This window comes from Geotrypetes seraphini, chromosome 4 (genome assembly GCF_902459505.1).
Source record: "Geotrypetes seraphini chromosome 4, aGeoSer1.1, whole genome shotgun sequence".
In the NCBI taxonomy this organism is placed as follows: Eukaryota; Metazoa; Chordata; class Amphibia; order Gymnophiona; family Dermophiidae; genus Geotrypetes; species Geotrypetes seraphini.
Genome location: NC_047087.1, coordinates 292957013 through 292969946, shown reverse-complemented (window position 1 = coordinate 292969946; position 12934 = coordinate 292957013). Strand labels below are relative to the sequence as shown.

Sequence of the window (12934 nt, the reverse complement as noted above, 5' to 3'; positions counted from 1 at the left end):
TTGTAAATATTAAGCAAGAATGAGTCTTTTTTTGTAGAAAACCATTATTTAAGTCTTTGACTAGTGATTTTAAATCTATTTAAGCTAAATTCACCCTTGCAACAAACTTTGAATTTCTTCTAACTTGTATGGTATCTGCCAATATCAGAAGGCTTGCTCACATTTCTATGCTAAAAATGCTTTGTCTAGTTAGCCAAATCACAATATAGGTAACTGCTAAGTCCTAAAGTTATATTCTTTAACCAAGGCAGCAATTGGGTCTGATTAAGACCTTTTTTCCCCATTCTGAATATGTGGGATGGGGGGAGCCTAAAATTCAGGCCCTTAATGAAAATTTACTTGTTTTTGTTTTCCCCCTTCTCTTAGGAATCAGGCAATTACAAATTTCTTCAAACCAACTCAAAAACCAGGTACATAGTTCTCGGTTACCTTTGGATGTAAAAGCATATGATTTGATTTGTGAATTAGTATAAATAAGGCTAACAATTTTTGGTTTTCAGATTCAGCGCTGAAACAGACCTGAAACCTAGGTTTGGATTTCTGCTGAAAATGCTACTTCATCTTCAGCAGAAACCAAAACTCCTCCCCTTCCCCTTCCATATCCCACCTGTGATCACTCTCAGCGACTTCTGCCCCCTAGGTTTCCAGTCACCCTGTTTAATTATTTTGGCCTGCTTGGTTTTTCTGGTTTGTCTTGTCTGTATGTGCAATTTGTTTTCCATAAAAATTTTTTTTTTTTTTAAATATACTTATTTTCCTTTGTTTATTTTCTTTCCTCCACTTTTCCTTAGACACTCTGCCTTTCTTCTGTTTCTCTAAACATGCTTTCTTTTCTTTCAGCTACTGTCCCCCCATCTAATCCCGTTTCTGGGCAGTCTCACCTCACTTCCTTCCCTTTCAGCTTCTTGACATGTCTGTTCCTGCACTTTGGCAATATAGCAACTGCATCTGTTTCTGTGACTGCCTTGTTAACTGGCGGCATCTCCTGCTAAATTGTAGACACCAGTGCCTGGTGTCTTATATCGTGTGTTATCCTAATGGTCTAAATAGGTTATGTTTGGCATCTAGTCTTTTTTTTTTTTTTTAAGGGGGGGGGGGGGCTTAAAGCTGCTTTTTGGATGCCTGCTTTCTCTTATGAATCTAAATCAATTGGAACTGCTTGATTAGACTTATAGAACCCCTACACTAGCATCCTACTTCATGGATCAGTAAAGATTGATGAATGGACTGTTACAGGTATGCCCGTTTGTTCTGTTAGATGTGGCTTATTAGCATATAAACCCTAAATGAGACTGAAAAATAAATAAACCCCCAAGCTTTCATTTTGAAGAATCTAGCAGCTGATAGTGTTATAGTTAAGTAAATAGTGATTGTTGCGAGTAATATCTATTTAATTTAGTTAGAGCCAAAGTTAGATGTTGAATTTGATCTTTTTTTTTGTCCAGTCTTGTGATGCTACTATAAGAATAACTCTTGTTTTCATTCTGTCTTTTAAGATAACGTGTTGGGGTCCCCACAAAAGGGATGCGTTAACCATGAACTGGTTGGATTGCCAGTTTCAGGTGCTGAGCAACTTGGAAAAAGTGTTAAATCCTCTTCATCTAAATCTCAAAGGAAGAGGATACCTGTGCCTTCACCAAGCAGAAGTCCAATCATGGAAGCATTTTTGAAAGCTAAAATAAAGAAACAATCTAGCTCAAACAACTTTGAGAGTAACTGCAATAACTGTCAGAGTAGTTTGCCTTTGTCTCTTGAACCTTCTCAAGGAATGAAAAATAAAATTATCAGCAGACTAAGGAGAGATGATGATAGACCTGCTAAAATGGATTCAATGGTTTCTTGTGAATACAGCAAGAACCAGAAAATTGACTATAAACAGTTTGAAGGGAGCAGGTTAGATTCTTGTGCATTGTTAACTACTCCAACAACTGACATATTAAAAGGCCATGGCAGAAATGGCATCGGGAAAAACATATCCCAACATGCAACATCCATGTATTCTCTTAGGGAATCTTACAATGCTGATTATGAAGTTCAGACTTCCATGGAAACTTGTCAAAGAGAGAGAAGATTGAGCAGCATTAAACAATCCAAACTGTCCTACAATCCACTGGAAGCAGATTCTGCATCAAACATTTTAAGTCAGGTAACTTTTTTTTTTTTTTTTTTTCATTAATTAAACAAATCTCTGGGCTTTGATTTTGGTTTTAGACTTAAATTAATCACGTTTTAGCAATCTGAGCTCAAGGCAAGTTGCATACAGTTGCACAAGTAATTTTGTCCATGTAGAGGTTTTTTAGCATTAACTTCAAGCCAATATTTAAGTTATCCCAGGACAAGCAGGCAGCATATTCTTAACACATGGGTGACGTCACCGACGGAGCCCTCGGTACGGACCTTTTTAACTAGAAGTTTCTAGTTGGCCGCACCGCGCGTGCGCCTTCCCGCCCGACGGAGGAGTGCGTGGTCCCCAGTTTCTTCGTTTCCGCGGAGCGAAGAAGACGCGTGTGTTTTTTCAACGGCCGTTGAAACCACTTTTTGCCTTCCCGCTCGCGCTTTTTTCCATTTTTTTATCTTCCTTGCCTTCGGGTTTCTTTTTTCTTTGCTTTGTAAAAAAAAAAAAAAAAAAAAAAAAACTTTGCTTTTTTTCCCCTTTTTTCGTTTTGCCCCGGCGGGGCCTGTTGCCATTATACAGGCCTCGGGGTTCGATTTTGCGGAGGCCGTTTTCCCCTTCATGCCCCCGCAGGTCGGTTTTAAAAAGTGCCAGCGGTGTGCACGCCCGATCTCCCTCACTGACCCACACAATTGGTGTTTGCAGTGTTTGGGTCCGGAGCATCGGGCGGACTCCTGCACCCGCTGTGCCACTCTCCAAAAGAAGAATTCAACAAACTCTCCTCTTCGGCACCGGGTCGGCGATGGACTCCTCGACATCGACAACGGTACCTCAGAAATCGGCACCGTCTACCTCGACACCGCCCGACCCCACATCGGCGTCTCTGGCGCCAGGTAAGCCGGCTAAGAAGCCTTCCTCTTCCCTTGAGCGCCCTCCAACTACGGTGGCGACACCGACCTTGCCGGCATCGCACCGGTCCCGCAAGCGCTCCGCCCCGATCTCGGTGAGTGCCTCGTCATCGGCCTCCTCATCGCCGGGGCGTGGAGCGGCATCTAAGGAACCGAAGAAAAAGAAAGCGGTTCCGATGCCACCCCTGGATGACCGTATCTCGGCCATCTTAAAGGCTCAACTCCAGGAACAATTGCAGCAACAGCTCAAACACCTGTTGCCCACTATCCTGGCACCGCTCCTTCCGGTACCAGACCGGCCCGAGCCCCGTACCGAGCCCCCGGTATCCACCCCTGCGGTACCCATCAATACTTCCATGCCGATTCTTTCGGCTGAGCAGCTTCATGCCCATCCAGTGGTGCACTCTCATACCACATCGGATCCTCCTCGGCACCAAGCAGTGCGTCATTCTTCCCGGGACCGGGATCGACGCCGGTCTTCCTCTCCTGGTACCGTTTCGGTGCGTTCTGGAAAATCTTTATCCAAGACCCGCCATGCCTCACCTTCCACCCCGGTGTCTCGACATGCACCAGAGGTCCGGGACCCTGACTTATGGGAGGAAACCCCTCTCGGTACCGAGGAGGACCCCTCCTCATCTGAAGAGGACCCGTCGGCACCCGATGCCACCTCCAAACCGGAGCAGTCCTCGTTTTCTAAATTTCTGAGGGAAATGTCTGCAGCCCTGTCCCTTCCTTTAGAATCTGACTCAAAGAAGTCTCAAGCCTTCCTGGAGGCTTTAGATTTTGAACAGCCTCCTAAAGAGTTCCTCAAGCTCCCCGTGCATGACATCCTACGGGAGACCTTTTACAAAAACCTAGAGAATCCCCTTACGGTACCGGGGGCTCCACGTAAGCTGGACAACCTTTATCGAGTCATCCCTATTCCGGGGTTCGACAAATCTCAATTGCCCCATGAGTCCCTTCTTGTTGAATCCACCTTGAAAAAGACTCAGGGCTCCAGTGTCTATGCATCTACCCCTCCTGGCAGAGAGGGTAAGACCATGGACAAGTTTGGCAAGAGGCTCTACCAGAATGCCATGCTGGCCAACAGGGCGAACAACTATTCGTTTCATTTTTCGTTCTATATGAAACATTTAGTCCAACAGCTGTCTGCCCTTCAAAAGTACCTGCCGGAGCGCAAGGTCCCACTGTTCCAACAGCACATCTCTGGCCTTCTTCAGCTGCGCAAATTCATGGTCCGCTCGATATACGACTCCTTCGAGCTCACCTCCCGTGCCTCTGCCATGGCCGTTGCCATGCGCCGCTTGGCCTGGCTGAGAGTCTCCGACCTGGACATCAACCACCAGGACCGTCTAGCCAATGCCCCCTGTCTCGGGGATGAACTTTTTGGAGAGTCACTGGATTCCACCACCCAGAAACTCTCCGCCCATGAAACAAGGTGGGACACCCTGATCAAACCAAAAAAGAAGGCTCCGCCTGCCCGACCTTATCGACCTCAGTCATCTTATCAGCGCAGGTTCTCAGCCAGGCCACTCAATCCGCCTCCTCAACAACCTCGGCGGCCCCGTCAACAGCAACACCATGCACAGGCCCGTTCTCAGGCCACTCAACCCTCCAAGCCTCTTCAGCCTGCTAAGCAATCCCAGCCCTTTTGACTCTTCTCTCCAGGGCATAGCCAGTCATCCACCTTCGCTACCTCTTCCACAACCAATCGGAGGTCGTCTCACCATATTCTCCAGCCGTTGGGAGGTCATCACATCGGACCAGTGGGTCCTCAACATCATCCGCCACGGTTACTCTCTCAACTTCCAGACTCTTCCACCGGACAACCTTCCCGTAGAGTCTGCTTCACACTCATCTCAAACCCCCCTCCTCCTGAGGGAGGTTCAATCCCTCCTCCTTCTCAATGCCATCGAAGAAGTACCTCCAGATCAAAGGGGTCAGGGATTCTACTCCCGCTACTTCCTGGTTCCCAAAAAGACGGGAGACCTCCGTCCCATTCTCGATCTCAGGGACCTCAACAAGTGCCTGGTCAAGGAGAAGTTCAGAATGCTCTCCCTTGCCACGCTCTACCCTCTTCTTGCTCAACACGACTGGCTATGTTCCCTGGACCTCAAAGAGGCCTACACTCACATCTCCATCAACCAGAATTCTCGCCGCTACCTGCGGTTCCAGGTGCTGCACCACCACTATCAGTACAAGGTGCTACCATTCGGCCTCGCTTCCTCACCCAGGGTCTTCACCAAGTGCCTTATAGTAGTGGCGGCCTTTCTCAGGTCTCACAACCTCCAGGTATTCCCCTATCTGGACGATTGGTTGGTGAAAGCACCTACGTCTCAACTTGTGCTACAGGCTACTCATCACACCATCTCTCTCCTCCACCTCCTGGGGTTCGAGATCAATTACCCCAAGTCGCATCTGATTCCCACCCAGCGACTTCAGTTCATTGGAGCAGTTCTGGACACCACACTAATGAGGGCTTTTCTCCCCTCCGATCGTCAGCAAACCCTGCTCCACCTCTGTCGTCAGGTGCTTCTGCATCCCTCCATTCCTGCCCGTCAGATGATGGTCCTCCTGGGTCACATGGCCTCGACGGTGCATGTCCTTCCTCTGGCACGTCTCCACCTTCGCACACCTCAGTGGACCCTCGCCAACCAATGGTCACAGACTACGGATCTTCTTTCTCATCCCATCTCTGTGACATCATCTCTTCATCAATCTCTCCAATGGTGGTTGAACTCCTCAAATCTTTCCAGGGGTCTTCTTTTTCATCTACCCCCTCACTCTATGATCATCACCACGGATGCATCCCCCTATGCGTGGGGAGCTCATCTGGGAGATCTACGCACCCAGGGACTTTGGACCCCACAGGAGCGTCGTCATCACATAAATTTCCTGGAACTCAGAGCCATGTTCTACGCCCTCAAGGCTTTCCAACATCTTCTCTGCCCTCAGGTTCTCCTCCTGTGCACAGACAATCAGGTCGCCATGTACTACATCAACAAGCAAGGCGGCACCGGATCTCGCCCCCTTTGTTTGGAGGCTCTACGCATCTGGACCTGGGCCACAGACCGCAATCTCTTCCTCAAAGCGGTCTATATCCAGGGCGAACAGAACTCCCTGGCCGACAATCTCAGCCGCATCCTTCAACCTCACGAGTGGACGTTGGATCCTCCGACTCTACTCTCCATCTTTGCTCGATGGGGCACTCCGCAGGTGGACCTCTTTGCAGCACCTCACAATCATCAGCTGCCCCTCTTCTGCTCCAGACTCTTCTCTCCTCACCGTCTGGCCCCGGATGCATTCCTACTCGATTGGAGGGATCGATTCCTGTATGCCTTCCCTCCACTTCCTCTGATGTTGCGGACCCTGTCCAAGCTCCGCAAGGACAACGCCACCATGATTCTCATCGCACCTCGGTGGCCTCGTCAACACTGGTTCTCCCTCCTGCTCCAACTCAGCTCCAGGGAGCCCATTCCTCTTCCTGTGTTTCCTACTCTACTTACACAGCAGCATCAGTCTCTACTGCATCCCAATCTGTCTTCACTCCACCTGACAGCTTGGTTTCTCTCGGGCTGACCTCTCCGGAGAATCTATCTCAACCGGTCCGCCTCATTTTGGATGCCTCCAGGAAACCGGCCACTCTCCAATGTTACCATCAGAAGTGGACCAGATTCTCCTCGTGGTGTCTCCGGCATCATCAGGAACCCACCTCCTTAGCGGTGGAAACTGTATTGGAATATTTGCTCTCGCTGTCCAATGCTGGCCTCAAAACTACCTCCATCAGAGTCCACCTCAGTGCCATCACTGCGTTTCATGAGCCTGTTCTCGGAAAACCCCTCACGGCTCATCCTCTGGTTTCCAGGTTTATGAGAGGGCTCTTCAATATCAAACCGCCTCTCAAGCCTCCTCCTGTCGTCTGGGACCTGAATGTGGTTCTCTCAGCACTCATGAAACCTCCATTTGAGCCTCTTGCCACAACTTCGCTCAGGCTCCTTACCTGGAAGGTGCTTTTCCTAATTGCCATCACCTCTGCCAGGAGGGTTAGCGAACTGCATGCACTGGTTGCCGACCCACCGTTCACTGTTTTTCACCATGACAAGGTTGTTCTGCGTACCCACCCTAAATTCCTTCCCAAGGTGGTCTCGGCTTTTCACCTTAACCAGTCCATTGTGCTGCCCGTCTTCTTCCCTAAGCCTCACTCGCACCCTGGAGAACAGGCGTTGCACACGTTGGACTGTAAGCGTGCCCTTGCTTACTACCTTGATCGTACCAGAGCTCACCGTACATCCCCTCAGCTATTTTTGTCTTTCGATCCCAACCGTTTGGGTCGTCCTGTCTCCAAACGGACACTTTCAAATTGGCTTGCTGCCTGTATTGCATTCTGCTATGCTCGGGCCGGTCTCTCACTGGAAGGTGCTGTCACGGCCCACAGAGTCCGAGCTATGGCTGCTTCTGTAGCTTTCCTCCGTTCCACGCCCATTGAGGAAATCTGCAAGGCTGCCACTTGGTCCTCAGTTCACACGTTCACTACTCACTACTGTCTGGATGCCTTTTCCAGACGGGATGGTCACTTCGGCCAATCGGTGTTACAGAATTTATTTTCATGATGGCCAACCATCCCCCCCCCCTCTTTGTTAGCTTGGAGGTCACCCATGTGTTAAGAATATGCTGCCTGCTTGTCCTGGGATAAAGCACAGTTACTTACCGTAACAGGTGTTATCCAGGGACAGCAGGCAGATAGTCCCACCCACCTCCCCGGGTTGGCTTCTTAGCTAGCTTATCCTAACTGGGGACCACGCACTCCTCCGTCGGGCGGGAAGGCACTCGCGCACGCGCGGTGCGGCCAACTAGAAACTTCTAGTTAAAAAGGTCCGTACCGAGGGCTCCGTCGGTGACGTCACCCATGTGTTAAGAATATCTGCCTGCTGTCCCTGGATAACACCTGTTACGGTAAGTAACTGTGCTTTCTCTAAGATGGTTATTCTACTTGGTGTTGGACTCCTGTCAAGATTCTAAATACGCAATGGTCTACATACATTTGCTTGTCCTGTCTTAGATGGAAGCCAGTGCTGTAGCAGAAAACTTGTTGTTAAACCCATAGCTTTCTATTCCTTTGCATCCTTATCAGACCAATCCAGAACTTGTGTGTTGTGTACTGTCGGGTGGTAGATGTGGAGACCATCTACAATTATGGCTCTAGTGTGTTCAGTATCTGTTCCCAGAAAATGATGTGAGGTATACTGTACAACTTCTGGACTAGTCTCTTGATGGAAGGTTTTGGTCCAGTTGGAAAACTGGTAACCACTCCAGTCAAAAAAATGTGTGTGTGTGTGTGGGGGGGGGGGGGAGGTGGAAGGGTCATTGCTTAAATTTTTTTTTAAGAAGCTGTTTTTTGCCTGGAGCCAAGAGATAATCTTGGAGGAGTTTTGACATTTGCTGACTCCCCACCTCTCACACTTTTTGCTCTATCCATTGTTTTTAAAATAAGTTAAGATGAGTAAGCAGCAAAAGCAGTATACTTCAGAGAACCCAGAATAACTATTTTGGCAACTTTGCCGTGAGTACAGGACTTATCTTCAGTTTGTTGTTTTTGTTTGTTTGTTTTTTTGAGGGGGGTAATCTTTTATATTTGAATTTAACAAGAATATCCAAACATAGATCTACTTTAAAAAAAATAAAAAATAAACTCTTGTAAAACAAAATAGAAAAAGCAAAATTTCAAGTATTTGTATGATGCAATCACCGAGGTCCAAAATAGTAGTAAGAACCAAGGTTGAAAAATCACAAAACTAAACAGAGGAAGACATGCTGGTGCTGGTTTTGCAGAACATGTTGGAGACTATTCTGCATGAGGAGTTCGGTAACATGCTTGCCAAATTGACTCCTGCCTCGACTCTGCTTCCTGCAGTCCAGCCTGAGCACTTAGCAATAATACAAGGAGTCGAGTCCTTGGCAGTGCCTCGAGCTCAACCTGGTCACTCTGTACAAAGAGTCGAGACCTTAAGAGTGCCTCGATATCTTGTTACAAGGAGCTGAGTCCTTTTTGGTATTTCAACCTTGTTCTCCGACTTCCAGTCCTACCTCTTTATATAAGGCGTTGCCTTTTTCAAGGCACAGGCCAAGGACGCCTCGACATTCATCTTCCAGACTCGATCTGACTATCACGGGACCGTGATTCGAGGCATACTTCTCCACATCTGTCAAGACATTCGAGGCCCATGTCTTCTTCTCGAGACAGGTTTCGTTTCTCCAGGCATCGAGGCTCTTCGAGACCACAAACTCCTTTGTCGAGGAGTTCTGTTGAAGTCTCATCAGTTTCGATAGTCGAGCTCTTCTCCTGCGAGGTTCTCTTCCCATTCCAGAAGTGGCTTATCTTTGCCTATGGACTCTGATCTCAGGTATCAATACTCCAGAGAGGCTTCACCTTTGTTCTCTGCTATGAGAGGTACCCCAAGGGGTTCTCAATCACCTTCTCCTCAACGAGGATATACCTCTTCAGACCCAGTATACTCTAAGGAGTATCTAGAAGAACTGGGAATGATTCATCCTCCTAGGGAGTCTCTCAAATTACCCATAAATGGCATTCTTTCTCAGACTTTCAAAAGAAATCTTGAGACACCATATTCCATTCCTGCTGTGCCAGCAAAGTTGAAATCTCGCTATAGGATGGTACATTGTAAGGGATTTGAGAAGTCTTTTATCCCATCACTCTTCTCTTGGAATCTTCTTTAAAAAGAACCAATCCTACTAAGGTTTATGCCACCGTTCTGCCTGGAAGAGAGGGCAGGACTATGGACAAGTTTGGTCTTCGTCTTTATCAAAATTCAATCATGACAACCTGAGTTTTGATCTACAACTTTGTCTTCACATCTTATCTCAAGCATTTGGTCAACGCCTTGCCTGTGTTTTTTTTGGATTGTTTTTTTGTTTGTTTTTTTGAATTTCTTTAAAGTATCTTCCTCAACATCGACTTCCAGAGTTTCAACAACTGCACAACACTCTGGGTCAACTTCTCATGCATGTTGTTCAATCTGCATATGATGCATTTTAATTCTCTAGGGTCACTAACTTTTCAGTGGGCATGTGTCGTCTTGCCTGACTTCGTACCGTGGACATGGACCTGAATCTGCAAGATCGACTGGCTAACATCCCAGGCAATGAGTTGTTTGACTGTATTGAGGCAGCTACCAAGTGCTTATCTGAGCATGAGAAGTCATTTGCTTCCATCAATCGACCAAAGCCAAAGCCTTCCACCGCCAAAGGTTATAGGCCTGTTCCAGCCTACCAGAGGCGTTTTCCCAGAAGGCAGCTCCTTATTCAAGGCTGCCTCCTAAGAAACAGCAGCAACAATGGCAACAAAAACCTCAAGACTCCTGCTGCACCCAAGGCATCTCAGTCTTTTTAACCATCTCACACAGAGCATAACCTCAATCGTTCTGCCTCTTACCTCTCCTCTTCCCATAAGGGGCCATCTCCATCTTTTTACCACCGATGAGAGCTCATTACATCTGACCTCTGGGTCCTCTCTATCATCAGGGAAGGTTACTCTCCATTCCTCCAGGTCTTCCCACAAGAGATTATCCTTCCAATCATTCCCAAATCTCCCTTCTTCAGGAAGCTCAGGCTCTACTTCGTCTCCGTGCCATCGAGGAAGTTCCTTTGGAACAGCAGAGAAGGGTTTTTTTACTCCCGTTACTTCCTAGTTCCAAAGACATGGGATCTGTGACCTATTTTGGATCTCGGAGCACTCAACAAATTTCTTGTCAAAGAAAAATTTGGGATGCTGACTCTGGCATCCTTGTATCCCCTTCTAGATCAGAACGATTGGTTATGCTCTCTGGATCTCGGAGGCTTATACTCACATTCCATTCATCCAGCCTCTTTCAAGTTTCTCAGATTTCGGGTAGGAAATCCATCATTTTCAGTACAGAGTGCTACCCTTTGGCCTGGCATCATCTCTCAGAGTCTTCACCAAGTGCCTAGTAGTAGTAGCAGCAGCTCTGCGCAACCATGGTCTTCAGATTTTCCCATACCTGGATGATTGGCTCATCAGATTCAACATCTCAGGAAGTTATTGTAGCAACCCAACGCACTACTTGGTTCCTCCAAAGTTTGGGGTTCAAAATCAACTTTCCAAAATCCCAACTACAGCCCTCTTGGACTCTACAGTTCATTGGAGCTGTACTGAATACTGTGCAGTTCAGAGCATTCCTTCCTCAACAATGTCAGGATGCTCTAATTCAACTTTGTCACAAAGTGTCATCCCTCACTTCACTTTCAGTGAAACACATGATGATTCTCCTAGGTCACATGACCTCTACAGTTCACGTGACTCCTTTTGCCAGACTTCACCTCAGAATTCCTCAGTGGACCCTGGCATTTTAGTGGGTGCAGGCTTTCGACCCACTCAACCAGTACATTACTGTGACTCCTTCGTTGAGACAGTCTCTCCACTGGTGGATGCTCCCCTCCAATCTCTCCTGAGTTTACTGTTTCAAAGGTCCTCACGACAGGTTCCTCGACCTACGCTTGGGGGCTGATCTCGGTGGTCTCTGCACTCAAGGCCATTGGTCCAACACAGATAGTCAGTGTCACATAAATCTGTTGGAACTCAGAGTGATCTTCAATTCTCTCAAAGCTTTTCAGCATCTTCTCCACGATCAAGTCGTCCTCATTCGGACAGACAATCAAGTCACCATGTACTACGTCAACAAGCAAGGAGGAACAGGATCGCTCCCTCTTTGCCAGGAAGCTCAGAAGGTTTGGAATTGGGCAATCCTTCACACCTTTCTGAAAGCGGTCTATATTCAAGGAGAGAAACTTTTTGGACAAATTGAGTTGTCTTCTGCAACCTCACGAATGGACACAATTCCTCACCTCTCTATCACATTTTTTCTCAGTGGGGGACTCCTCAGATAGATCTCTTTGCGCCTCCCCACAACAACAGACTGTCTCAGTTCTGTTCCAGGATATACTCTCCTCACTGTCTGGAGGCAGATGCTTTTCTTCTGGAATGGACGAATCAGTTTCTGTATGCATTTCCTCTCATTCTCAAGACAACAAACTCAAACACGAACATGCCACCATGATTCTGATAGCTCCTTGGTGGCCCAGGCAACCGTGGTTCTCCCTTCTACTTCAACTCAGCAGCAGGAAGCTATTTCTTCTACCAGTTTTTCCAACTGCTTACACAGTCGGGTCTCTGCTTCATCCCAATCTGCAGTCTGTACACCTGACATAAGAACATAAGAATTGCCTCTGCCGGGTCAGACCAGGGGTCCATTGTGCCCGGCAGTCCGCTCCCGCGGCGGCCCCCCCCCCTCTCAACCTAACTGCCACTCTACAGTTTTCTCAATCTGTCAAGGACATTTTAGAGGCTTCTAGGAAGCCTACCACTAGGCAATGTTTTATAACCAGATATGGACTAGGTTTTCTGCTTGGTGCACCATTCATCATAAGGATCCTCAATCTACCTCTTTGTCTTCTGTTTTGGATTACCTCTTGCATTTATCTCAGTCAGGCCTCAAATCCACATCCATTTGAGTCCATCTCAGTGCAATTGCTGCTTTTCATCAGCCTATTGAAGGGAAACCCCTTTCTGCTCATCCTGTGATTTCCAGATTTATGAAAGGACTTTTCAATATCGAGCCACCTCTCAAACTGCCTCCAGTGGTTTGGGATCTGAATGTTATTCTTGCTCAATTTAATGATGCCTCCTTTTGAACCAATGGCTTCGGCTCATCTGAAATCTCTCACTTGGAAAGTGATTTCCTCGTTGCTCACGCGTTTGCTCGCAAAGTCATTGATTACAATCTTTAGTAGCAGACCCACCTTTCACAATCTTCCATCATGACAAGGTGGTCCTCCGTACTCATCCAAAATTCTTACCTAAAATGGTGTCAGAATTTCA

The 12934-nt window shown here is 47.4% G+C and overlaps 1 protein-coding gene across 5 annotated transcripts in view; it reads left to right on the top strand.

Moving 5' to 3' along the window:
• SLF2 (SMC5-SMC6 complex localization factor 2) overlaps positions 1 to 12934 on the top strand; it is a 196864-nt gene that overhangs the window by 29379 nt on the left and 154551 nt on the right. For 3 of the 5 annotated variants that reach the window (XM_033941811.1, XM_033941809.1, XM_033941810.1), the window contains 2 exons: positions 367 to 410; positions 1497 to 2146. In XM_033941811.1, the coding sequence (XP_033797702.1) occupies positions 367 to 410; positions 1497 to 2146 (694 nt within the window). The remainder of the gene's footprint in view (positions 1 to 366; positions 411 to 1496; positions 2147 to 12934) is intronic. The other 2 variants (XM_033941813.1, XM_033941812.1) reach the window with 1 other exon arrangement.